This window comes from Phalacrocorax aristotelis, chromosome 1 (genome assembly GCF_949628215.1).
Source record: "Phalacrocorax aristotelis chromosome 1, bGulAri2.1, whole genome shotgun sequence".
In the NCBI taxonomy this organism is placed as follows: Eukaryota; Metazoa; Chordata; class Aves; order Suliformes; family Phalacrocoracidae; genus Phalacrocorax; species Phalacrocorax aristotelis.
The window spans coordinates 217714608-217741236 of record NC_134276.1 but is presented as its reverse complement, the minus strand read 5'-3'; the positions used below and the strand labels follow the sequence as shown (position 1 = coordinate 217741236).

At 50.7% G+C, this 26629-nt stretch overlaps 1 protein-coding gene across 2 annotated transcripts; it reads left to right on the top strand.

Annotated features, from left to right (window-relative positions):
* The first annotated feature begins 1072 nt into the window (after positions 1 to 1072).
* Positions 1073 to 26338, top strand: STRIP2 (striatin interacting protein 2). 2 transcript variants are annotated; one of them, XM_075081753.1, is made up of 21 exons: positions 1073 to 1301; positions 2921 to 2990; positions 4003 to 4077; positions 4181 to 4315; positions 4517 to 4637; positions 4950 to 5018; positions 5132 to 5238; positions 5346 to 5473; positions 5792 to 5977; positions 7299 to 7522; positions 8860 to 8925; positions 9569 to 9632; positions 10722 to 10793; positions 11093 to 11167; positions 13018 to 13115; positions 13662 to 13788; positions 15852 to 15952; positions 18014 to 18080; positions 21470 to 21574; positions 21947 to 22151; positions 24353 to 26338. In XM_075081753.1, the coding sequence occupies exons 1-21, from the start codon at positions 1125 to 1127 to the stop codon at positions 24601 to 24603; spliced, it is 2523 nt and encodes an 840-aa protein (XP_074937854.1). In that variant the 5' UTR covers positions 1073 to 1124; the 3' UTR covers positions 24604 to 26338. The 2 variants fall into 2 exon arrangements, with proteins under 2 accessions (XP_074937854.1, XP_074937853.1); XM_075081752.1 differs by having other exon boundaries at positions 18014 to 18131.
* The last annotated feature ends 291 nt before the right edge of the window (positions 26339 to 26629 follow it).

The following is a 26629-nucleotide window of genomic DNA, read 5'->3' as shown; positions in this document are numbered from 1 at the left end:
TGTCACCTCCCTGCTGCAGAACTGGGAGCGCTGCCGGTGTGGAGGAGGGAAATATCAACCGAAAGATTGTTTTTCCAGTGGCTGGGGAAGGATGCAGGACACGAGCAGCACCAAGACAGAGCATCCAGCACCTCCCTGTCTGGGTGCCTGTGTGGTCACCCCTAAAAACAACCCTCCCCCGCCCTCAGTATTAGGTGGCGAGGGAGGGAAGAGGGGAGCGGGTAGGGGAGACCCCCACCTCTCCCAACCCTGTTTTCCAGACCCCCAGGAGCTGCTTTTAACCAAAATTGTAGTAGTGGGGGTTTAGACAACCCACCTCAGTGGGTGACACTGGGGGGCTGCCTCGGGGACAGAGACCCTTGGCTCCTGCCTGCAGTGGGGCAGCTGCAGCCACCCAGGTGCCAGCGGGACCCAGCACCCCGTTACCCCCATGGCCACCCTCCCCCCCGCACCCCCATTAGCCCCACAGGCACCTCCTAGTGCTGCCAGCACCCCCCACTCCCCTCAACCAGTCACTCCCAGGGATAGCCCATATTCTCCACAGCACCCCCAGGGACATCCCATAACCCCCCCCCCAGGGGCACCCCTGTTGCCAGCACCCCCAGGGACACCCAATAACCCTCAGGAACACCCCATAAACCCACCCCCCTCCAGCACCCCCAGGGGCATCCCTAGGGGCACCCCATAACACTCCCGCCCCCCCCAGCATTTCTTGCTCCCAGCACCCCCAGGGACACCGCGTCACTCCTGGGGCATCCCACGCCCCCACCAAAACCCATCACCTCCAGGTGCACCCTAATCCCCCCAGCACCCCCTGTTCCCAGCACCCCCCACCCCAGGGCTCCCGTGCCCCCACGCCCCTGCACCCCCCCACCAAGACCCCCGACACCCCCTGGGTTACCCCAAACCCCCCGTCCCTGCGCCCCATCACCCCCGAGTACCCCCTCGACCCCGGGGACGCCCCTCCCCAAAGCCCATTCTAGCTCCGCCCCCCGCCCAATGGCAGAACGGGGGAGTGTCCTTTGTCCCCGCCCCCAGGGAGCGGCGGACCAATGGAGGCGGTGGGGGCGGGTCCAGGGCGGGGCTCAGGGTCCGGCCCCCACGTGTGCGGAGGGGCGCCGGGCATGGAGGCGGCGGGCGGCGCGGCGCCGACCCCGGCCCCAGCCCCAGCCCCAGCCCCAGCCCCAGCCGCGGCCCCGGGTAGGGCTCGGCCAGCCCAGCCCCAGGCCCAGCCCCAGCCCCAGCCCCAGGCCCAGCCCAAGAGCCGGGAGCAATTCAGGACCCAGCGGAAGGAGTCCGAGGTAAGGGCGGGGGGCAGCAGTGCCACACTCCCCCCCCTCCCCGTGGGTTCCCTCTGGGCGCTGCTCGGGGTGGGGGGGAACACCAAATGGGGAGGGGGGTCCCTGCCCCGGGGGTAGGGGGTCCTGCGGAGCCGCGGTTGGAGGGTGCCGGATCGGGATTTGGGCGGGGGGGGTTGTCCTGGGGCTGCCCCCCCCCCCCCAAGCCAGCCTGGGGGGTTTTGGGGGTCCTGCGGGGGTGAAGGGTGTCCGCTCCGCAGTGGAGGTCGCCAGGGAGGCAGCCCTCGGCACTGGCACCCCTCCATCCCGCTCCTGGGAGATGGCTTTTGGGGTCCCAGCTGGGCCCCGGGCTCCCCCACACCCTCCAAGCACCCTCTTACCCCCCCACTCACCAGGGTCTGGGGTCCACAGACCCCTCCACCAGCCTTCACCCCTTATGCCCAAATAATGTAACCACTAAACCCGCCCTGGGCTGCGTCAGCGCCACTGCTCTGCCCCGTCCGGTTTCGTGGGTGCAGGGCTGGGAAAGCAGGACTGGGCTCTGGTCACCAGGATCTGGCCCAGGACTGATGTTCCCGGCCACCATAAAGCCACCGAGGAACACCCGTGAGCAGGAAGACCTTGTTTCCCTGCCGAGGAGCTGCAGGTCGAGGGGCACTCTGGGGTCGGCTGACCCAAAAAAGGGTCCCTCCTCCCTGGAGAACGGTGCCCAAGTCATGGCCCCGCGCTCTGCCCGGCTTTGGGGGGTTTGCTTTTCTCCTCTGGCTCTGCCTCGCAAAGCGGATTAGCGCCGCATGCGCTTCACCGAATTCCTCGTCGGCTTTAGCTCCCCAAACTGCCCTGCCAGCTAGGCTGCAAAAATTGGGTGAGAAACCAGCATTTCTGAGCAAGTCGGGCTCAGCCCGGAGCCGTGTGTCCTCCAGGGTCATCAATATTAATCGTGACGATGTGCATCAGTTCCAGCCCGGCTGCCGAGAAGGGCTGCTGGGACTCAGAATGAGAAATTATGTTAATTTAGTTGATTACCCATTCATGTGTTCCCTCCCCGGGGCACGGCGGCACGATGCCGGCCTTGGGTCGTCTGGCCGTGGCCGCCCGCTCCCTGCCCTGCTGTAATTCTCCGGTGAAGTTTCATGCTCCAGTTCCTCATCCGCAGGGGAGGAAGAGGGAGAGCCACAACCCTACGGGCTTCAAAAGCGCAAAGCCCAGCCCCAAAAGCTGTCGGATCTGGGATGCTGAGGATGGAGCATGAGGAGGTTTTGCATCCTCTCAGGGATCTTTGCTTCAAACCAGCCCCAGACTCTGTTTTTAAGCATACGTGGGGCTCTGAAATGCATCAAATACTCAGCGGCACTTTGAGTTCTGCCTCTGTTTTCCCTGGGACTTGAGAATTGCTATTTTTATACTCGCCTTCCAAATTTGCACTGTATTTTAAGTAGCCTCACACGGATGTCCTGCTGAAGCCCTGGAGACCCACGTCAAGACCATCCATGCACAAGTTGCTGCTCCAGCGGCTGGAGGAGCTTTAATGCAAAGGCTGAGAGCTCTGGCAGCCTTCCCGCCTCCCAAAATACCCGTGGGGATGCGCCAGCCCCGCTGCTAACCCCAATCACTCTCCGCAGGGCTCAGTGGATTGCCCCAACCTGGAGTTTGAATACAGGGATGCCGATGGCCATGGCGCTGAGTTAGCAGGTGAACCGGCTTTTGGGTGCTGTGTTGCTATTAATAGGTGTCCGCTGGGGAGGGAGAAAGAAAAGGTCCCTCGGGGAGGCGGGCGAGCAGGATGGGGGATGGATATCCAGTGGTATCATCCTTGCGGTAATAGAGCAAGAGGGATTTATTAATAGAGAGCTGCTTGCTCCCTGGGGATGAGCAATAGGGGCACGGGGATTACCCTGCGCTCTGAATTATCCGGGACATGATGACAGGCATGCAGGGGTGGGAGGACGGGCGGCATGCCCAGTGGCACAGCTCAGGGTGGGAAGTGTCACCCTTCATCATGGCTGTCACGATGGGTCGAGTCCTCATCCCGTATCTTCCAACTCCGGCTGCTTCTGCCCTGTAACCCTCGGGGTCCTGAGTGTATCTCGACCAGCAAAGGGGTTATTTTTAGCTCTGTGTGTCTCAGCTGCACAAGCTGGCCTGGCTAAAGCATATTTTTTCTTTGAGGGATCCTTCCTCCTCCCTTGCAGGACTGTTTCAGTCCCCCACGGTGCTGTTCAGCATCGTAGGACCTATAGGAATTCTATAGGAAACGGTAGGAATTACACAGGAATAGGCACAACACCATGTCCCTTCAAATCCTCTTTGCAGGTCCCAAAATATCCGAGCCGCTGGGTGTGAAATCCATGCAGGTCTTGCCTAGGTGCTCCTGCAGTCCCTCACTTTGCAAACTGGCTTAACTGAGACAGAAAATTCTCCCCCAAAATCCCCTTTGAAATTGCGAAGGCAGCTCGAGCGCTGCCGCTGTGGGCAGGAGCGTGGGAACAGCCCAGCCCGAACACGGGGATGAAAATGATGAATTTGGTAGCACTGGGTGGCTCCAAGACGCCCCTTGGAGCTGCAGAAGAGCTCAGGGATAAGTTTAGGTCTCTGCCCATGTCTCCTCGGGTGTGTAGGGATGCTTCAGAGTCCCACAAGGCATTTGGCAATGAAGAGGAGGGTAAAACTCCTCCGGGTCCCTGCTGACCCCTTTCTCCATCAGAGTTGTACAGCTACACCGAGGAGCCTGAGCTCAGCACCAACAGGAGATGCTTCGAGGAGGATTTTCACGCTCAAGGTATCAGCTCTGGGCTCAGCACCCCAGGTCTCGGGGCAGCCCCGCCGGGGGAGAGCGGGACCCCCAGGGAGGCACCCCGCTGGTTGTCATGTCCCCTTCCCAGTGCAGGGCAGGAGGTGGCTGGAGCTGGATGGGGCTCAGCAGAAGGCCTACGTCATGCACCTGCTGGATGGGCTGGAGGTGGTCAACAGGGAAAAGCGGCTCAAAGTAGCACGGGCCATCCTCTACCTGGCACAGGGTAAGGACCACGTCCCCTGTGTCTGGATGCGGCCACATATCCGCTGCCTTCGCTGGCTTCAGCATGGGGGCTTGGGAGAAACCTTCTCATGGGGTTGTGCCAGGTCGGTGCAGTGACGCTCCTTCCCAGGATGGTCCCGTGTGCTCCAGGGGTTCAAAGGCAGCTCCCCCCTAACCGGTGCCTGCCTTTGGGCCTCTTCAGGGGTCTTTGGAGACTGCGATAATGAAGGTGATGTCCTCCATTGGTCTCGACACAACAGCTTCCTCCTGTACCGGCTGGGAACCTTCACCGCCTTCCTGGAGCTCCTCAACATGGAGATTGAGTGAGAGGATCCGCACTGCTCTCGCCCTCCATGTCCTCTTCTTCATCTTATTCTTTCTTCTCGCCCTCTTCTTCAGTCTTCCTTGCCCTCTTCATCTTCTTTCTCCCCATCCTCCTCACCCTCCTTCATCTTATTTCTGCCCATTCTTCTCGCTGCCTTCTTTCTCCTTTCTCCTCTTCCTCACTGAGGACCAGGGAGGTGCCGCAGCCACGGCACATCCCCCAGCGCGGTGCTTCTGACATAGGCTGTGGGTCGGGGCGAGGAGCAGCCTGTGCCCGGTGGCCGGCGCTGAGCTCGTCCCCTTCCCCGCAGCAACAGCCAGGCCTGCAGCAGTGCCCTGAGGAAGCCGGCCATCTCGTTGGCCGACAGCACGGAGCTCAGGTAGCCCCTCTCAGCCCCGCACTAGCACGTTGGGTGGAGGCTGTGGGACAGCTTCTGGGGACAAAGTGGCCTCTGGCTGGCAGTGTCACCTGCCTGCTATGCTGTCCTGGCAGGGTGCTGCTCAGTGTCATGTATCTGATGGTGGAAAACATCCGTGTGGAGCAGGAGGCAGATCCCCCCGAGTGGAAAACCTGCCAGGAGACCTTCAGGATGGAGCTGAGTGAGCCACAAAGTTCATTGTGCCCTAACAAAGTCCCTTTGTCATGCTGGAGACCTCAGGGATGGGGGATCTGCTCTGAACCTGCTCCTGGTCCCTCTCTCTGCCAGGTTTCCCTGTGCACAATGAAGAGCCGTTTGCTCTTCTGCTTTTCACAATGGTGACCAAGTTCTGCAGTGGCCACGCTCCACACTTCCCCATGAAGAAGGTCCTGCTCCTGCTCTGGAAGGTGCTTCTGGTGGGTGCAAAGCCTTCCTTTTTCCAGAAACTGATCATTTTGGGAATAGTGCTGATGCAGCCTAGATGTTCCCCACTATTCAGTCCAACCATAACAAGGTTATTTAGGAGGGCACAGGAAGCTGACGCAAGGCAAATAGTTTCTTCTGGGATGAGGGTGAGCTGAGACATGGGGTGGTGGGGAGGTCTGGAGAACAAAGCAGTGATGTGGTGTCTTCATCCTCAACTCTCCAGTTTGATGGCCTGGAAACCCAGAAGAGCCATGCAGGCCAGGTGAGGTGTCTGCTCCCGCTTTCTCACCTCTCTTGTTGATCTCTAGTTCACGCTGGGTGGATTTGAAGCCCTGCAGGCAATGAAGGTGAGGAAGCGGGAGGAGCTGGGGCTGCCACCCTTGCCGGAGGACAGCATTCAGGTGATGCGCAGCATGCGTGCCGCTTCGCCTCCCACCTACTCCATCGAGCTCATGGAGCAGCAGCAGCAGAAGCGTGGTCACCGCAGCCGGAGGGTAAGAGTGGGCACATCCTCCCGGTGCACAACCCGAGATGCTTTTCCAATGGGGACCATCACCCGTTCAAGGAGCCAGCCTGTGCTTGGGAGCATGTTTTCCTTTCCCTCAAAGTGCTCCTGTGTTTTCCAGGAGTGCCAGCAAAATTGAAACTGGCTCACTTACATCACCAGCAATGCATAAGATGGTTTTGAGGTTAATTCTGCAATAATATGAGCCCCTGTTTATTATAGAATCACAGAATGGTTTGGGTTGGAAGGGACCTTTAGAGGCCATCTCGTCCAACCCCCTGCAGTGAGCAGGGACATCTTCAACCAGACCAGGTCGCTCAGAGCCCCGTCCAGCCTGGCCTGGGATGTCCCCAGGGATGGGACATCGACCACCTCTCTGGGCAACCTGGGCCAGCGTTTCACCACCCTCATTATAAAAAATTCTTCCTTATATCCAGTCTAAATCTCCCCTCCTTTAGTTTAAAACCATTGTCCCTTGTCCTGTCACAGCAGATCTTGCTAAAGAGGTCACCCCCACCCTTCCCACAGCCCCCCTTTAAGCCCTGGGGGGCCGCAATAAGGTCTCCCCGCAGCCTTCTCTTCCCCAGGCTGCACAACCCCAGCTCTCCCAGCCCGGCCTCGCAGCAGAGGGGCTCCAGCCCTCGGAGCATTTCTGTGCCCCCTCTGGCCCCGCTCCAACAGCCCCGTGTCTGTCCCGTGCTGAGGAGCCCCGAGCTGGAGGCGGCGCTGCAGGGGGGTCTCACAGAGCGGGGCAGAGGGGCAGGACCCCCTCCCTCGCCCTGCTGCCCGCGCTGCTGGGGATGCAGCCCAGGGTACAGCTGGCCTTTTGGGCTGAGTGCACATTGCCAGCTCATTTCCAGTATTTAATCCAGCAATTTCAGTTGTGGCAGACCAGTCCCATGATGTGTTTGATCCAGAGGAAGCAAGAGGACATCCTGACCCTATGGCAAAGGGCTGATAAGCACCGAAGAGCAAACTGCTTGCAGCAAGCTCATCTTTTTTTAGCTCCACTCTTGGAGTTGCTGTGTTATGATCCGAGGATGAAAGCACCCCTTTTGCTAGGGGAGAGGTGTCAGATGGTAGCTCCAGATTTAAGATGGAAAATGGGGTCACATCTCCTAGAACAGCAAGGTTAGAGGTACAGAGGAGGTTATTCCTTGACCAGGCTTTTGTGGCAACAGCTAGGAGGGAAATCTTTACCTGAGGAACATCTGGGAGCTTGATCCTTCCAGGATGGAGAGGTCTGGTGCCAGCAGCTGGGAGGGAAATAAAATCAATGGAATTTACTTGAATTTCTCCTTCCGCTGCAGCCCCTGGTGAAGCAAGACAGTTTGGATATCTACAACGAGAGAGACCCCTTCAAGAATGATGAAGCAGGAGTCGACGAAGAGGAGAACGATGATGTGGACAGTGGGATCGAGGGAGAACTGGACCTGATGGAGCGGGATGCGATTATCCCTGCGATGCCTGCTCAGCGCCCACCTATTGAAAGGGTGTCCTTCCCCAAAGGGCTCCCCTGGGCCCCCAAAGTCAGGTAAAACCGTCTGGTGTCATTGCCATCCTCCCCAGTCCTACCTCTCCTGGAGTTCATTGCAGGCTGAGCGTCAGTCTGTGGCAAATTTGTTGGCCTCTGGCAAGTTGAACTGAAGTGACTCCTCTTCTTTTTTTGTCTTAGTTGGTCCTTTCTGGACTGAGTTTAGCTAAGCTCTTCCCCAGGCTTTACAAACCAAGCGTGGCCAAGCTTGGCCGATAAGTGGCAATCCCATTTTTGACATGCCAGGTTGTACTGGGAAGGTGGCTTGTGCTGGAGCGCTGTGGGAGCAGGGTCAGCTTTCCCAACTGGCACCAATGGATCTCAGCAGGACAAGGTCGTAGACTAATCATCTTGGGAAAGGTTAATGACGTTGCATCTTGCTTGTTGAGTGGGACTCTTGTGTTGCCGGATGAAGCCTTCTTGAGTGGCCTTGCTCTAAGGTGAAAAATCAGAGAAAACCGTCTCACGATAAAGAATTTGGTGCCTTCCCTTCCTAAGATCAGTTCTGCTACACATGATATGGGGGAGCATTAGGAAAAGAGGGTGAAAACCTCTGCCCTTTTCCCTCTAACCCTTGTGAACTTTTTTGCTGTTGATCCGAAGCCTGATTTAATCCAGTATCCTAAAATATGGGAGCAAATTCATCTGTTTGATGTGGGAGCAGTGACAGGGTTAAGTGTGTCTATCCAGAGCACTCCTCGCAGGGACAGAGCAAGAACTGGTTTCCCACATGGGTCTCCACGCATGCAGTGCTGTGGTACTCCATGTAACTTAATGCGCTCAGCTTTGAACTCAAATGACCGTTGTTTTTCTTGGCTGGTGCCTGGAAATCCAGCTGGGTTTCTTGCTGCCTGTGAGAGCCTTGGCTCATGGTTCATGTCCTACTTGTAGTGCTGAGACCCTGACCAGTTCTTGTGAAAGACGCCCAAGGTGGACAAGATGTCAGCTTGCTCTCTCGAAGCAGCACGTGCTCTGCCAGACTGCGGAGACAACATTTGTTCGCACAAAGCGAGCAGATGCTGCTTGAAGATGCATGTTCTAGGTGCACAGAAGGTGCATAAAAAGATGCTGGTCATGGAGCATTCCTCTCCATTTAGTTGCACGCTCCCATGGAGCTGCACAGAAAATACAAATGGCTTTGGTTCGCGTTGCTCCCAACCAGCGAGAGCAATGGTGGCTCTAGCCTGCTGCTATTAAGACCTCTAGAAATCAATCCTGGAAAGCTCAAAGGTTCTTGCTGGTCCCACACTGCTGTCACTTCTGAGCAACGTAGGCTGTGATCTGGTATACGTCTATTTTCCAACCTTCTTGTTTTTGTTTCTCTGCTGCTCCATCAGACAGAAGGACATCGAGCACTTTCTGGAAGCAAGCAGGAACAAATTCATCGGCTTCACGCTGGGACAGTGAGTGTTACATGTGTAGATCCAACAAAGCCTGCCTCATAGCTCCTATCGGTGCAATTTAACTGGTGGGAGGGGTCCACAGAGCTTAGGTTTTCTAAACTCCGCCAGTGGAGGGCAATCTCGGGACGATGCGGCGCAGCTGGATTTCACTGGGGCTGCAGCAGTGCACTCAGTGTTATAAAAACAATTTCTTGGAGATGCTGGTCTCCAAGGACCTCTTTCTATTAAAAATCAGACCTAGCCCAGAATAAGTGACCCCTGGCCCAAGCCAGAGAGCAGTTTAATGCAGGAGGGAATTGGGACAATCTGGTATCTACAGCAAATTACCCAGTTTGTGAATAAATCAAGAAGCAGGTGCAGAGTCATCCTGCAGGTATATTAATTTTTAGGTGTAGTGCTGGGTCCATGCAGAGACCTGATTTCACACCAGTTCTTCACCCCAGTGTTGTCCCTCTCTTGTGCAGGATTTGCTTGGGAGGAGGTGGGAGGGTGGGTAGCTCATGCCAACACCTCTCCCAATTCCTGACCCATCTGGGATGTGCTCAGTAGACTATAGGCTCCCTCTTTTACCTTGTATGACATGGAAGTGTTAAACCCAGATCTTCTTCCCAGCCTCATACTTACCTTCCTTCATTCCCTACAGAGACACTGAAACCCTGATAGGGCTACCACGGCCTATCCATGAAAGCGTGAAGACACTGAAGCAGGTAGGATGGTGGCTCCATGCTCGGCACTTGGGTGAAGCAGCCCGTAAAGCCTTGCTGAGTGGCAGTCAGCTTGTCTAACCTCATCCCATGCTATTTTTGCTCCCTGGCACTCAGCATATGCTCTGAGGTGGGATCGGACCCATGGGGATCTCATGGAAGTAGGGAAATCACTGGCTCAGATCACCAGGGCCATAGGGAGAGTGCAGGGGGATCAAGTCTCACACACATAAATTTTGTGACACAGTACTTAAAACGAGTTTCAAGTTCCTCAGATGTATGGTCTCAGCCCACAGTCAATGTTTCACATGAATTTAGTCTTCTGCTCCTCTTCAGCAGCACGTTCGGTCTGAGCTCTTGCGCTCTCTGCCTTAGGAAGGCAACGTGGTGAATCCAGTCAAGGTTTGAACAGCTTGAGAGTGGCTGGATATCCACCACATGCAGTGTGGGCTCCTCATGTCTAACCTCTGGCTGAAACACAGTTACTGGAGGGAGTAAGAGGATCCCTTCTTGTTAGTTGTCACAGGACAAGCTTTTGGAGCTTCTTGCAGGAATTGGGGCAAAAAAATGGAAAACTGAGTCCTCACTGCAATTCCAAGTAGATTGTCCAGCACTCAGACTTTCCATTTTCCGAGGTGTAACATTGCTGCATCCTGGTGAGCATTTGCCACATCGTGCTTTGACGGTGACAGACTTCCAGAGTTGGGCTTGGACATACACGCCCAGACCTGTGCTGTTCACAGAGGGAAGCATGGCCAGCCTTGGCTCCTGCAGTGCTCTGCATGTGGAGTAAAACACCTCTAGAGGTCAACTGACCCTATCTGAGGTCTCGATTGCCTTTTGGAGGCGCTTGTCCCTTTCCATTTACTTACAGAGAGATCCTAGACAGATTGGATGGAAGCAATCAAGGGAGTGATGTGTGAGGGGCTTCAGGGGCAGAGGGATGTCCCACACAAAGATGAATTCTCCATGTATCTGCTGCAACCTATACACCTAACTCGGATATTACTGAAATCAGCAAGTGTTGTCATTGCTGACTGTTTCATCCTTCAGTTGTGATATTGCTCTGCCTCTGTCTGTGTATTTTGCCAGCACAAGTACGTTTCCATCTCAGACATCCAGATCAAGAACGAGGAGGAGCTGGAGAAGTGCCCCATGTCTCTGGTAAGAAGCTGCTGCTCCCCATTACTAGACAGATGTGTGGAAGATTTCCAAGGTGTCATAGAAATTCATACATTCTGCATGAGCTTTAGGACACACCTTGGATGCTCTTTTTTCTAGAAATCCCTATCTTGACCAAATGTAGCAGTGGAGAAAGGCCTGGAGGCTCCTGCAGTCAGCATGCAGTTATGTCCACCAATAAGCCCTCAAGCTGGGTTTTACTGGGCGTGACTGACATATCTCAAGTGTGTAGACTAGAAGTACTTAGTTTTTCCCTTCTTTCTAATGTTTTCCTGTGCTAGGGGGAAGAAGAAGTCCAAGAAACCCCTTGTGAGATCTTGTATCGAGCAATGTTGTACAACCTCCCCCAGTATATGGTAAGCTTGTGTTTCTTAAAAGTAAAGAAGAGCTTTTGAGTGGGGAATGGTGCTAATCTGTGAGCTGCAGAGCTCAGCACAGGGCTGCTGGGGCGTGTTCAGGACTTGAACAGTGAGATTTTGGTGGGAATCCAGAGCAGAGTTGGGTGGAAAGTACAGTCCAACAGGAGGGGTTCAGAGGAGCAAGGGGTGTAGATACCCAGGGACACAGGCAAATGGTTGGAGACAGGTCAGTGGTTAGAAAATAGGATGTGTGCTGAGGATTGGGAACAAAGTCCTCCACGTGGGTGGCAGCTCAGAACTGGCTCCTGCCCTCTGGACACTGAGGGACACCAGTCGGGGATGGCCCCGTGTCGTCTCTCGAGCCGCGTGAGCTGTAGTATTTACCATCAAGTTGTTGCATGCTGGTGGAGGTACCTTCACTTCTTACTTCAAGAAGCAACCTATGGACTTCACTGGTCCCTTGAGCTGTTGTCCTTCTTGCTGAGATTAACTTTCCATTATGGTATTACACTGATCTCCGAGCGTGATGGCTTGCTGGGCCAGGAACCAAACTAAACCATCATTGTGCTGTACGTGGCTCAGCAAACAAGGTGGTAATGCCTTCAAGTCTCTGCCAAGCTGGCTGTGCTCTCAACAATAATTCAAACTCTGGAGAGTCTGTAGGTTATGACCTTCCTTACATGGGCAGCCCTTGCAGCCTTCCCATGGCCCCAAGAGATTCCCAGAGGAATACAATGCATGTCCTGAAATTCAGCTACATTCCCAGGTTAGACAGGGCTTTGAGCAGCCTGGTCTAGTGGAAGGTGTCCCTGCCCAAGGCAGGGGGGTTGGAACTAGATGATCTTTAAGATCCCTTCCAACCCAAACCATTCTGTGATTCTATGATTCTGAGATGGTAATTGGGTCACGTGCACTCTGTCCGTAGGGAGATACAAACACAGCTTTAAATGCATTAACTCCAGGTGTCCCTTGCGTTATTTTATACATACTACTAGAGCTCAGGTGCTCATGATCACGGAATCCCAGAATCCCAGGCTGGAAGGGACCCCAGGGATCATCTAGTCCAACCTTTCTAGGAAGAGCCCAGTCTAGACAAGATGGCCCAGCACCCTGTCCAGATCACTCTTGAAGGTGTCCAACGTGGCCGAGCCAACCCCTTCCCTGGGGAGATTATTCCAGTGGTGACTGTCCTCACTGTGAAAAATTTCCCTCTGGTGTCCAATCGGAATCTCCCCAAGAGCAACTTGTGTCCATCCCCCCCTTGTCCTCTCCACGGGGCTCTGTGTAAAAAGGGCGTCTCCATCTTCTTTGTAGCTCCCCTTAAGTGCTGGTACATGGTGATGAGATCCCGTCTGAGCCTCCTTTTCTCAAGGCTGAACAAACCCAGCTCTCCCAGCCTATCCTCGTATGGCAGCTTCCCAGTCCTTTATCACCTTGGTGGCCCTTCTCTGGACCCCTTCCAGCCTGTCCACATCCTTTTTGTATAGCAGGGACCAGAACTGCACACAGTGCTCCAGGTGTGGCCTGACAAGCGCTGAGTAGAGCGGGATAATGACTTCTTTATTTCTGCTGGTGATGCCCTTTTTGATGCAACCCAGCATCCTATTGGCCTATGATGCCTTAAGTTAAGACTAAAACAGCTGCCATGGTCCCCACATTTGGTCTGTCTGTTCAGGGTATAAAAGGAGAGGTTGAGCCTTGTCATAGTCAGTCCATTACAGTGAGCAGAGCTTGGGATGGTGAAACCCTATAGAGTTGGCTTGAAGTTGTTTAGTTTCAGCAAGTGAAGGAGAAGGAAGGGATACCCCTTCCTGGGAGCATCCCTCCATGCCTGTCCTCCTCTGCAGATAGCTTTGCTGAAGATCCTCCTTGCTGCAGCACCCACCTCTAAAGCCAAGACCGACTCCATCAACATCCTGGCAGACGTGTTGCCTGAAGAGATGCCGTAAGTCCTTGAGGAGGCAGCCACCAGCCATCCCAGCTTTGCCACAATGTCTTGGACTGAGCAGGAGAGCTGGGGTTTGCTGATAAGTTTGGGGGCTCCACATTTGGGGATGTCTCTTTGGATAGGTGCAAGCTACTGCAAGTCAGGGCAGAGGGGTGAAAGCCAAGGATGAGAATGCCAGTTTTTCAAGAGCATAACAATTCGAGCACAGTTGGCAGCCGCTGTGCTCTGATAGCTGAGTGACACAAATCATAAAATCATGCTAATTGACACCAATCATAAAGATATGGGAGCATATGGTAGGTGTCCTTCATACTGCTCCCCCAGGGTTGCTGGCAGACAGCAATCAGCTTTTTTTTTTGGGTTGTTTTTTTTTGAATGCACTTTGGTGTCACCAGACAGGAGGGGATGGAAATGGAAGTCCCAGAGGGAAGCAAAGGTCTCTGTTTCTGTAGAGCCTGTCCAGATGAACAAGAACTCAACAGTCCCTTAGTCCTTCTTCCTCCCATACTCAATGTGCTGTTGCCTTCTTTCCCTCCAACCCAGCATCACTGTTCTTCAGAGCATGAAACTGGGGATTGATGTGAACAGACACAAAGAGATCATTGTGAAGAGCATCTCGGCTTTGCTGCTGCTGCTCCTCAAGCACCTCAAGCTGAATCACATCTACCAGGTGAGTGTAGAGAAGGGCCCGTTGCCAAGCTGGTCTTGAAGCTGGTGTGTCCTGATAGAGCCTCTTCTAAGATCTCTCCAGGAAGGATTTCCATGAGGAGCTGCAGATCGCTTTTCTGTAGCAGTGGACCCTAGCCCCGGGCCAGGATTGCTATAGGGTTACTCAGGCAATGCTAACCTGTCTGCAGTATAGCTCTGTGTTTCAACAGGATTGTTTCCACTCATGTAGAAGGAGTTTTCAGACTTCTGGAAAAATTCATACTGTGGCTGATCAGGTTAAAGCGTAGGAGATATCATGAGTCTCCCTGGCAGAAGGGGGAAAGGGATGGGGGTTAGACAAGATCCTCTTTTGCTCTGTCTCATCTCCAATGACCAGAAATAGTGCTGGGTAGGACCTCACGAGGTCAAGTAATCTGGTCCTCTATCCCTCAGCAGGATCAAGTTCTTGGGGCTCCAGTTTCAACAGAGCCTGGAGGTCTGGGTCCTAGATGCAATCTGGTTTGTGTTTCATCTGCATGGCACCAATCGAACTGCACCCATGTGAGTGCATTCCTAGATTAAATACAGATGGAGGACTGATTCGAGTTGTGGCCTGGGCCCAGTTCTCCACCCATTCTGCAATTAGTGTTTTCTATTTTTGTTTTTTCTTTTCAAGGTTTCAGCATGGTACAAATCCATCTATATTACAAAGCCCACTGATATTTATCTGAAGATAAATATAAATCCATATATTGGATTGGATAAAATTAAACAAAACCCCACATTTTTACAATCCTACATTTGTTCTGGGTCCCCCTGTGTCCCTTCACTAATTTTTCTCACTTCAACACCAAAACAGCTCTCCTTATTTCTTCCTCTATGGCAGGAGGACCCTTGCAGTCTGGTGCTAAGTCTGGAGAAAGCTGTGAGGTTCCCCCCCCACCCCCCCCCGATTCTGCTTTTGTGCCTGAATTTGGGTGAGCCATCATAATTTCTTTCAGTGCCAAAGCTGGTCTCAAGGACCACACCAAAAACCTCTGTGAGGGCTGGGCTGGTGCTTCCAGCAGTGACAGGGGTAGCGGAGAGCGTGGCTGATCCGGGCTCTACTGGGGGTCACCCTGTGCTCTGCAGCTGCCACATCAGTGAGGCAGCAACTGCACGGACCTGCACGCCAACAGAGATCATGGGGGTTTTTGTCTTGGTTCTGTCAAGGTTTGGTGTTTCTTATGCCAACAGAGAAATGCCATCAAATTATTGCAGTTCAGCAAGTCAGCATTATCTTTGATCCGATCCTGTATAACATACTAGTGGCTGGCAGCTGCGTTTCAAAGCAGTGAGAGCATCTCGGATCCCGGCTAGCGGTGACTGCCAGTTACTCACACACAAATAACGGCGGCGGTGTGTCGTCAGTGGCATAGCGAGTGTCAACAGCTTGTACCAGGCTGAGATGAGACATGTAGGAACAACATGTTTCTTCACTCTTTGGGATGTTGACTGCAGGTTAGTGAGAGGCGTGGGTAGGATAGGATGGGATAGGATATGACATTGCAGCTATTTGCGTCTGTCTCTTCAGAGGACAGTAGAGATTTGTTGTATTATGCAGCCGTACATACTCAGACCATTTAACATTTAGAGGGAAAGAAAAATTAAAAGCATTTATGAAGGTAAGGGTACTTTTCTCAGTAAAAATTTGAAGGGGGGCTGGGGTTAGCCTGTGACAGCAATAGGAATTATTGTATTTTCTCATGTAATAGGTACATGTCCTCCTTCCCCCTTTCCCATATACTGTTTTGCCACAGAATTTTATCTTGCAAAGCTACACTGCAGTCATTAGGTGCAACTGTTCCCAAAGTACTGCCATAAAATGTCTGTGTGCGCTCTATGGCAAGTTTTCCAGCTGGTGGGAGTTGCTGTATATGATGTGAGCTTTATACAGCAGACTTCCACAAAGGGAAGATGGTCTGCGAGGTGTCTAGAGCAAACCATCAAGACTGCTTCGCTTTTGGCTGGAAATGGGTGTCCATTCCCAGGTGATGCTCCCAGTTGTTCCAGCTAACGTTGACCCATTTCACTTCTCTTCCTCAGTTTGAGTACGTGTCCCAACATTTGGTGTTTGCCAACTGCATCCCGCTGATCCTGAAGTTCTTCAACCAAAACATCATGTCTTATATCACTGCCAAAAACAGGTACAGCCAATTCTGGGGAAGAGAGAGAGGCGATGGAGAAGGGAGGCTTTGTGCATGAGGAACACATGGTGGGACCAAGTGACCTCTGGTCCCAAGCATGGCTTTGGGGCAGTGTGTTCTCCATTGCAGGAATCCACTGGAGGGGAGCAGATCCCTTCTGCTTAATGAGGAAGACTGGATGGGGAGTTACCAGTCTCTCACTGGACTACTAAAATACACGTAGACCCATCTCCTTTGCTGACAGTTGGCTTGTTTTCATCTTTACGTGGGCTCCTGGAAAGCAGTCCAGTGCCATCTGTGGGCCACAGCTTCCAAAAGGCTACATGGGGTAGAGTCTTCTAGGTCTTTTCCACTTTTTATAGCTATAATTCAGCTTTCCTGACTTCTTGAGGTTTTGCATAGTTGTGACTGCCTTTTACTTCTGACTTGAGAAAGACACTATCCCCGTTTCGAGTCTGTACAGGGACTGGCTGGACTAGTGCAAATCAGCGCAAGAACTGAAAGAGCTCAGCTCTTTCACAACTCCATAGGACTGAGTAGGATTTCCCCACTCGGAAGGGAGTGCTGCAGGGGATGTTGCTGTTGGAATGCTGAAAAGATCCTTTTCCTTGCGTTTTGATGCTCTTTTTGTTGCTCTTCAGCTGCGTGCATAGGCTGGTCTGTCTCCTGCATGCTATGGTTGTGATTGTGTGAGAAGGCATGCATGGAAAAATATAAAGTAATATATTAATTCTCTCACTGATAAACATTTCCACTTTTGGTCCTATGCTTTAAAGTCACAGAAGGGAGGAGGAAACGTAGCCCAAGAGCACTTAGCTCCCTCCTCTGCTTTCTGATGGAGGTTTCACAGGCAGGATGCCCTCCTGTGAAATGAGGTGGGGTTTGCAGCTGGGTGTTCTGCCCAGCCCGGAGTACGTGTTTGTCAGACAGTGGTGAACAACATCGGGCACTGCCCTGCAAAAAGGATTGTGGGATTGCGTCGTGTTTAGATGTAGGGACCCAAGTCCAGTGATGCTGCAGCGGGAAGCATTGGAAGTGATGTCAGGACAATGATGACTTGGGGCAAATGAGCTGTGGGGCTCCTGGTCCCGAGCTGGCTCCCTCTGAGCTCTCTTGCTTGTAACTGCACTTCCAGTTTTAGGGTTATGATGGGTAGGAGCCAGCGAGGAGCATCTGTCCTTGTGGTCAGAGAAGCCCTTCCTGGGCCAAACACTGTAAACAAAGCCTGTTTTAGGGGATCTCCTGACCTTGGGTCTCATCCTGCATTGCCTCCGACTCAGTGATTGTTACAGGTCAGCTTGTTGCTCAGCTGCTGGATTTAAAAACAAAAAAGAAGAAAAAGAGGGAACACAAGAACTGGAGCAGTGTGATAGCGCACGCTTCGTTTTAGATTGGTGCACGTCTCAGGGCACAGGTAGCATTAGAGAGAGTGTCTGTATACATACATTGTATATTTATACACGTACATGCTTTTCTTTTTTTTCTTTTTATTGGCTACTTTTACAAAGGCGGTAGGCCTGGAGGTCTTCAAAACACCTGATGCCCTCATTGTGAATTTTTTTGATGGTAAACAGACATCTCCATTTTAACCTCAGATCTGTTTGAGTTTTTTTTTTCCTTTTTTAAAATATGCATATGAATAACTAATCTGTCATGTCTTAATGGATCGAAATCCTTCGAGTCCTTATTAACGTACTCAGGATGCGCTTTGGAGCCAAGAGGAATCGACGTGCTCCATTAAGCTGAGACGTGAGGCAGCGGTGGTGAGGCTGGGAGCCCATTTGGATGCCGTCTGTGCAGTTGGAAATGCAGGAGGGAGGCACGTCCACGCGGCACCGGCTGCGGGCTGGCTCACGTGCCCAACGTGGCTCGCTGGAGTTGGGATTGCCACCCATACAAACTACTAGCTGCATAAGGCAGCGCGGCCATTGCAATTCGAACCCCAGGCACAGGGAAGGAAGACGTTACAGATTGCTGGGCATAATCATGTAGATCATTTTAAAAAGTTGCTTTCATATTGACCTGGTTCTTAACAAGTCCTTTCTTTCCTGTCTTCCACAGCATCTCTGTCCTGGATTATCCACATTGTACGGTCTATGATTTGCCCGAGCTCACTGCAGAAAGCCTGGTAAGCAGAACAGAAAGGGTCCTTGTAACCAGTATTGCTGTATGCGAGAGGGTGAGGAAGGTTTTTTGTTTTCTTTTTTCTGTCTTCTTTTTCTGTACCCCCAACCTTTCCAAAATTCGACTTTTTTCTTCCCCTCCAGACTTGAAAATTCCTCCTGTCGTTATCCTGACTCGCTATCAGCTATGGAGCAGTGGGGAGGAGGCACTGCTGGCCTTGTGCACCCCATAAAAATAGTTCAGTTTAGAGTTTTCCCTTTCACTTCTCCAAGCGAGAGAGCCTACTTTTAAAAATTATTTGCCCAGAGGCTGTTGCCTCCCAGGTTTAAATTGCTCTGAGCACTTGTGTTTCGTAAAATGCCAGTAGATTACGGAATGAACCAAATTCCCTATGGAGAGGAGCCCTAAGTATTATGGAAACCGGCCAGCACGATGGGCTGTGTGAATATACGGACTCCAGATGAGACATTAATGCTGGCGGGTTCCTAACTGCAATAATTGAAAATGCAGCGTAGGTTGGACTCGGGCAGGGCGCAGAGCAGGGACAAGCTTTGGGGTTGACAGGGAGGGGGATCAGAAGGAAGGGAGACCCTAAATGATGCAGGGGTCATTAAGAAGGAGCCTGACCAAAACCAGTCCGGGCAGGGATGATCTCATGTTGTCTGGCTGCTAAAATCTTAAGCCTGTGTTGTTTTCCTTAGCTGTGTAAAGATTAAAATCATGAAAACAAAGTGAAAGATTTTTCCCTAGTTTCTATGAGCCAAAGTTTCTCACAAATCCCTCTAAGGCTGTGGTCAGCCAGGACAGCCAAACTGGTTTTATTGGATCTGTAGCCATGGCATTTCTAATGTGCAAATTCCTGCCCTGAGTTGATTATGCCAGCTCAAATTTGTATAAAAACCTGCTGTGGAGCACGTGTGGGATCGTCACGTGTGGCCGGTGTGCTGGCTCAGCCCTCCACCGCTGTCCCACGTGCCTTTCCGCCAGCGCTTCTTGCCTCCTTTCGGGTGCCTGCTCAGGGTGACAGCTCCTGGAGATTGCCTCCCTCCTTATCAACGGGATCAGTGCCCTGTTTTGCGCTGGTCCGTGGGCTACTTGCTGAGGGCTGGGTGGCCTGGCCAGGCTCGGTGCCTGTCCAGCCCTGCCAGGCTCCCACTGACCGTATCCTGGCCCGGTGGGGACATCTAGCGACACGTTGCTGAGCGCTCCGATGGCTCGTGCTAATCCTTACGCTCACGCTAAGCTTTACGGCTGTAGGAGAAGACTTAACTTTTTTAGGGAAAATATTCCCAGTTACCCTTTCCCAGTAGGGTCTGCTCCCCAGTTTGGGAGCTGTTGCATTAAATGACAGTGCCTTATCACTTTCCTCCAGCAGACGCGGATGTCAGCCTCACGGGAGACTAATTTAATTAGAAAATATGCAGAAACCAACTTGAATTTTACCGTGTGTGTTTGTCTTTGGGAGGATACCCATGAATGTAAGGATTTGTATAGGAATTAACAATGCCCTGGTGCATCAGAGGCATATGTTTTTGTATGCATTTGTTTCTTCAGCCAACGTTTTATGCATCGTTTTAGCTTTTTTTTCCCCAATACTCCAATGCACTGATTTTAACATCCCAGCCGTAACACATTTCTCAGCAGATATAACAGATGATTGTGCTTTCAGTGGGTTGAACGCAGGAGGGTGTGTGTTTGGTTTACTTCCATGGAAAACTGGGACGAGCTCAGAGGCACCATCTCCAGAGGAGGGACCCTTTGGCAGAGGGGTAGTGGCTGTCCCCACGTGGTGTAAATCAGGAGCGGCTGCAGTCCTGGCAAGGTAGCAGGGGCTTCACCCACCCTGTTGTGGGACAGGCTCTTCGATTCCTTGCCGGTCCCCATCTCCCCTCTCCTGTCACGGGGCTGTTGCTCCCCTCCAGCTCCCCATGTCGTGGTGCCATGGAGAGGGTAACAGGAGATGGGTGTAAAAGGGGGATTAAAGTCTGTTTAGCCTGTTCCCTCCAGCCGTAAATCTCATGGAAAGATTCTCACTTGCTTGAAGCTATAGAGACAACAAGAGATTGGTGACAAAAATAAATCCAGCTGGCTATGGAACTGGTACTAGCTGATTCTCCTGGGGAGTTTTTGGGAAAACGACTTGGTGCAGAGGGAGCAGATCAGGACTGGGCACTGATACGAAACAGCACGGACCCTGCTCCTGAGCTGGTACCCCCCGAGCTGCACACAGCGTCCGCGAGCGCCTCGGTGACATCCCGCCTCTGCGCTCTGCTGTGTGCGCAGGAGCCTCCGGCACGGACGTAGCCTCTGCTGGCAGAAAAGTGCATTCACTCAGAGTGGCTTCTCCCAAATCCCAGAATTAAATAAAATCAGTCAGAAGCACTTTCTCGTTGGCCTTTAAAAATCATACATACAATAGCATTTTACCAGCTTACTGAAATGATAGGTTTGGTGCTTGCTTTTAAGAACAAAGATATTCTGCTGGCAGGCTTTTCTTGGGTAAATCTAGTTTCAAAGCTGGATTAGACACTCTGACAGAAGGGGGTCCCTGGGGTCGTCCCCAAACTCCTCCCGAGGATGCCCAGAACCTGGATCGTGCACCAGGCTGCCGTTTTTGCCATGAGTTGCTAGGGCTGTAGCTTGCAGGAAGTAGCTTGTAAATTAAGCAGCGCCTGTGTCCACTCTCATCCCCAAATAGGTTATTCGTGGGACACTTCTGCTGTGCTCGGTGCTGTTCAAACATAAAGCAAGTTACTGTAGTGGTGGAATTACTGCTCAAATGTGCCACAGGCAATATTTTTGCAAAGCGGAGCTGGGGGTGCTTACATTTAGCTAATACTTAAAATAACGATTCAGCTGCACTTAAACTGGAGGGGATCTTTGTTACAGAAAAGTCTCGTCCTCCTGACACAAACACTGCTGTTTGTCATCCTCTGTTGTTATGTGATTTCCTTTTATTTGTCTGTGATATGTCCTCTAAGCATGCAGTAATTTATGAATTAGTTTATATAATTAACAAAACCTGTTTTCTAAGCCATGGTGATCGCTAGGCTGTAATTTGCTGTCTGACTGTAAACAACGAACACAAACCTACCACAATATATATTTCCCATGACAGAATAATGTGATTTATCTTAGCTCTTACTCTAAGCCTAAATGCAGATTAAAACACTGATTACATCTGAGTCTTTCAGAATGGTTTTCCCCAGAATCTGTTGGTGTCACAGCAGCAAATCACAACCCAAGTGAGAAGGTAGCTCCGCTGGTCACTCTCCATTGGAAATAAGACTTGTGCAGATAGTAAAAATAAAGCCTTTCTGCACAGGGATATCTCTGTGGCGGTGCTGTTGAACGTTGCCATTAGGGTTATGCTTTTCCTTCTCTGCTTTGCAGGAAGCTGGAGACAACAACCAGTTCTGCTGGAGAAATTTATTCTCCTGCATTAACTTGCTGAGGATCCTCAACAAGCTGACCAAGTGGAAGCACTCAAGAACAATGGTAAGACCATGTCCCGTCTCCCCAAGACCTGTCATGGTCTGCCAGCATTGCACCTCAAGCGTGTCCCTAGCTCTTCCCTGCACGGCTTCAACCCAGCCTTCCTGCTAAGAGTTTCTCCTGGCAGCGCTGGGGCTTCATAAGATGGCCGTTTTTCTTTCACCGATTGAGCCTCAAATGCAGAAAATGTTTTTCTTCAGCAAACAATACTTATTTCAATGACCCTCAAGCCCCCTGCAGCAAGCGTTGGTTATGTTGAACACCCCTGTTCTTGGGGTTTGTACTGTACGTGGCCCAGGTGTTAGTGCCCAAAGCTGCACAGACAGTGTTGCTTTCTTGAACACATTGTGTTAATTTGTGTTGATTCCTTGGCAGATGCTGGTTGTCTTTAAGTCGGCCCCAATACTGAAACGAGCTCTGAAGGTGAAGCAGGCCATGATGCAGCTATATGTCCTCAAACTGTTGAAAATCCAGACCAAATACCTGGGGCGCCAGTGGAGAAAGAGCAACATGAAAACCATGTCTGCCATTTACCAGAAGGTGCGGCACCGCATGAACGATGACTGGGCTTATGGCAACGGTGAGTCGCACCAGGGAGGGATCCTCTCCACATGCGCAGCTGAAATCGGCATGCAGGGGGTTTTGCCCTCTGACCTGTTAGGATCCTATAAACTCATTTGGGTCAGTATTGAGGTTTTTTTCAGAAGCTTTAAGGCTCTGTTCAGGAGGGAACAAACTGATTGCATGAGGAAAGGTGGGAACAATCAGACCAGCGTGGGACATGGTCAGCTGAGGTCTCCAAGACATGAGTTTCCACCAAGCCCAGGCCTGCACTTTTGCGTTCCCAAATCACTTTTGCCACTAAGCTGTCCTATATCCACACCAAATCTGTGTGCTCAGGACGGCTGTGGAGTGAAAATCTGACCGATAGCTCTGCAGCTCACACCTGAGAAATGACAGCGGTTACAAGCCAGCAGCATGGATACTCTGAATCCTTAAGCTGAAGCACAGACTAGATGTGCTGATCCATTAAACAGCTCTCGTGTCGTCTAAATCTGTGGGTTTTTTGAGGCATGTCATGAATTTCCTGATGTTGCTCACATATTCATCCATGGGATGCATCAGTCCTCATACTCTTATTCCCTTGTAAGAACACCCAGTTGCTGCAACGACTGACCTAAGCCTAGGACTAGAAAGTATTAAAATATCTTTTTGCCTTATTAACACAGTCCTAAATTTTTGCTCTGCATGTATCTTCTTAATGAGGATTAAGTACAAAAACTGGGTAGCATTCCTGTTTCAAAAGATAACACGGCAAGAAGTTAAGGAGACATAGTAGTGTTGGGTTGATGGTTGGACTTGATGATCCTAGAGGTCTTTTCCAAACTTAATGATTCTATGATTCTAAGTAAAAGCCTAACATCGTAACCTTTTCACAAGGGAGAAAGGAGTTACAATTTCATCAGGGTGTTCAACTTCAACTGTAAAAGATATAATGCTTTTTTTGAAGACTTGTTATGCTTTTGATAGCCATTATAGCACTATGACATTAACTCAGAAGAACCAAAAACTAGACCTGCTATTTTTAATTTCACTTTAGGGTTAGTGGAGTTCCCCCCAAAAAAACCCAAAGAGCAGGAAGGCTGGAAGACTGGGGACTTCCTTTGTTTTACAGGATTTCTATCCCATTGCTGCCTTTCTCAGCATGCTGATTGTTCCCTCTGGGATTGAATATGGCAGCAAGGCTTCTTTATGCCACTAAGGGGATACGGCTATGGGATACTGCCTGCCTTGGGTGACCTAAATAGCTTGAGCACTACGTGCTCTAAAACGGCAGGAGAAGACCACTACCTAAGTCACCTGCCCTGGGGCAAGGGTTTGCCGTAACAACTGAATTTACGTGGCAGTAGTGAGAATAATGCACTTTTAAGACAGCTGCAAAGGATAAATTGGTGAGTGTGTGTCCCCCAAATGAGTTAATTGGCAACACAACACTCGACTGCACAATTCACTACTTAGCAGAGACTGCATCTCGACCCGGACAGTTTGCCAGGGAAGCACTTGGCTTTCAGGGACACAATCTGGAAGGGTTTTTCCTGGAGAGTTTATTTTTATCTTTGTATATCTGCGTTGATACTCAGCGCAGACCTTTCCCTCCCTTGACCACTGCTGAGCTTTGCCAACAAATTTACTGAACCTTTATGGATCAAATGACTACTTCATATAGATCTAGAGCTCATAAGGACCAACTTTCAAAATACCATTTTTTTTCACGTTGCATGTTTAAAATATCATGTTTATTACAGCCAGTTATTAGATTTTCAACATCATTAGTAATTAAACTTGTCCAAATTAAAAAAAACCACCTTTGTTTTAAGTAGCTCGTAATAAGCTCACCAGTTTTTAGCTTCATGCATTAAATCTTGATCTCTGCTTTGGACATCTGTGGAGGTTTTCAGTAAAAGTGGTGGGGCCTTTTTGAAAAAAGCAGGAGCTTGGTAATTTTAGAGAGTCCTTTAAGCACACTACAGAGCAAAATAATGGCATTTCTATAGGAAGTCTTCTACTCTGCTTAATTTACAGGTTATTTGAATACATGTCATTTAAATACCTTAAATTAAAATACAGACGTAATGGGAATTGATTAGGAATAACTGACTGGCTAATACTCTGGTCAATTCAGGCCCGTTGTTGCTGTAAAATCTTCATCCTTCCTTTTGCCCAAACCTTATCAGAGTTATTTTTTCCACAATACTTCAGCTTGTTTCTTCTTTGATGTAGATATCGATGCCAGACCATGGGATTTCCAGGCTGAAGAATGCACCCTGAGAGCCAATATCGAAGCCTTCAACAGCCGGAGATACGACAAACCTCAAGACTCGGAGTTTGCGCCGGTGGACAACTGCCTGCAGAGCGTGCTGGGACAGCGGCTGGAGCTCCCCGAGGACTTCCACTACTCCTATGAACTCTGGCTGGAGCGGGAGGTGTTTTCCCAGCCCATTCGCTGGGAGGAGCTGCTGCACTACCAGTGAGTGCGACACCTTCACCTGCCCCCCCTCCCACCTCAATAAGGACTCAAGGTGCTACAGGGTGAGGAAAGGAAGATTATTTTGGACGTGGGTGTTCATAAGCACGGCTGGAAAAAAATTACAGTCTTTCCAAAGAGACCAAGCCTCTCTGTATCTACCCAGACACCCCTGGGTATGCAACTGCTGACTTTTTGGAGGTCATCCCTTTCCTGGGACTTCTTGGAGACCATACAGTATCAACAGACCTGCAGAGAGGCCACGGAGCAGGTTCCAGTGTCACACTAGTGGCAGTGTCAAGAGTGAGGTTATCTGGTCTTTGCTGCAGGTTGACACCATGTACGAGAGCTCAGAGTCCAGGTCTGTCTCTTAGCTTGGTTCATGCATGTAAGTTTGTTGTAAGAGTATCTCAACCGTGAAAGGTTTTCATCTCTCCCGAATGCCTCGCGCTGTGCCTAATTTGTTTTCATTTACTCAGTTATGGCTGCCTGATAATGTGCTTCAAATGCCCTACTGCCATGAACAAGCTGCCCTGCTTTCCTAATGAAGCTGAAAATAAGAAATACATGGCACTGTCTGTGACAGCCTCCATCAGAGGTGACAGGCTGACTTGGCCAAAGGAGAGGACATTACCTCTTGTCCCTGGGCTGGCATTGCTGCTGCTGGGATTACACAACCCGACTTAACAGAGGGTTGCTTCCACAACTGGCAGTTTATGCATCGTTCACCAGGGACAGCAATCCATTACCTTTTCACTGCTCCGTTTTCCTCCATCACTCCTTTCACTCACCATTTGTATTAGAGTATAATGATCGGTACGCTGTGCAGAGTTTAGAGCTGTTCAGGAGGTTGGTTGCCCCATTCCTCTCTACCTGATTGTTTTTGAAGGATAATTACTGCAATGTTAGGTTTCCAGATAGCTTTCTTCATTACTCTTCAGCCCTTGTAACCCTGCAGGAGACAGTAAATGCCACATTAAATAACCTAATTTTTACACTGTATTTTGGTTATTTGGAGGAATGTGCTAAGTCTTAAAGCAGGGAGGAAAAGTGCTTTGGTAGCAATTTACTGCCACCATATGAGGCAAAAAGCAGACACTGTGGTCCTTAGCTTTCAGAATGAATAGCATATCGAGCTGTAAACTTTCTGTAACGTCCATACAAACTCTACACTTGGGTAAAGCTGCGTGGCATGAGGATGGCAGCTGAAGGCAGGCTGGAAGCCCTTGTGTCTGGTTGGAGCTGTGGACTGACCCGCTGAATTAATCTCAGCCCTTGGTACTGTGCAGGGGTGACGGTACCTTCTCCTCGCCCAACGGCCCTGCCCGAGGGCCGCACTGAAAAGGCAGGCTGGGCTTCACAGTAGTTTCAAAAGTATTATGCCAGAGCCTGCAAACTATAATCTTTCTCTACAAAGTTTTATCAGTCCAGCACAGGGAATCCTGGGTCTAACCTCCCCCGCCCCCGGCAATGAAACCAGGATTTTGGCTTTTGTCAAAGAAGCATGTGTTCATATAGTGCAGGCAAGCACTTAGGCCACGCTGTTATCAATATATCAAGCACATGAGTGATAAAACCATAAGTATATGTTGTGACAGGATTTGTGCTTATTGCTGTGGAATTATACTGAGAATGTTTCCTTAATGTGGTTTGTAAAAGGTGTTTTTCAAAGAAATAGCCTTAGTAAACCCGCTCACCTTTATAAATATGCTTTTGTTCATAATAAACCAGAGCAACTTTAAAGCATGTACAATTACTTAAGCCTTTTTCTTCCTGCGCCTTAATTTAAATGCTTCCTTTGCTGTTTTTCTTTTAAAGGACAAAACCATCCCCCACAAACCAACCCATAAACTCACCTCTGACCCCTGCCCATCTCTGCTCTCTCTCTCTGAGGAAAGGCCTTCGGTCTGACATACTTTGGATGGTCTATTCTGATCTATCTACAGAAATCTAAAAAAGAAAAACAGAATTATGGGCTGTAGAAGTCTTCACAGTGTTTGTGCTTGTTTAAAAAAGTTATTTAAAAATAAATA

Excerpts from the sequence above, each read along its gene's own strand:
- STRIP2 (XM_075081752.1), top strand. The coding sequence starts at position 1,125 with ATGGAGGCGGCGGGCGGCGCGGCGCCGACCCCGGCCCCAGCCCCAGCC. Across the intron at positions 7,523-8,859 it reads CCCTGGGCCCCCAAAGTCAG|ACAGAAGGACATCGAGCACT; the intron begins GTAAAACCGTCT and ends CTGCTCCATCAG. Across the intron at positions 15,953-18,013 it reads TATATCACTGCCAAAAACAG|CATCTCTGTCCTGGATTATC; the intron begins GTACAGCCAATT and ends TGTCTTCCACAG.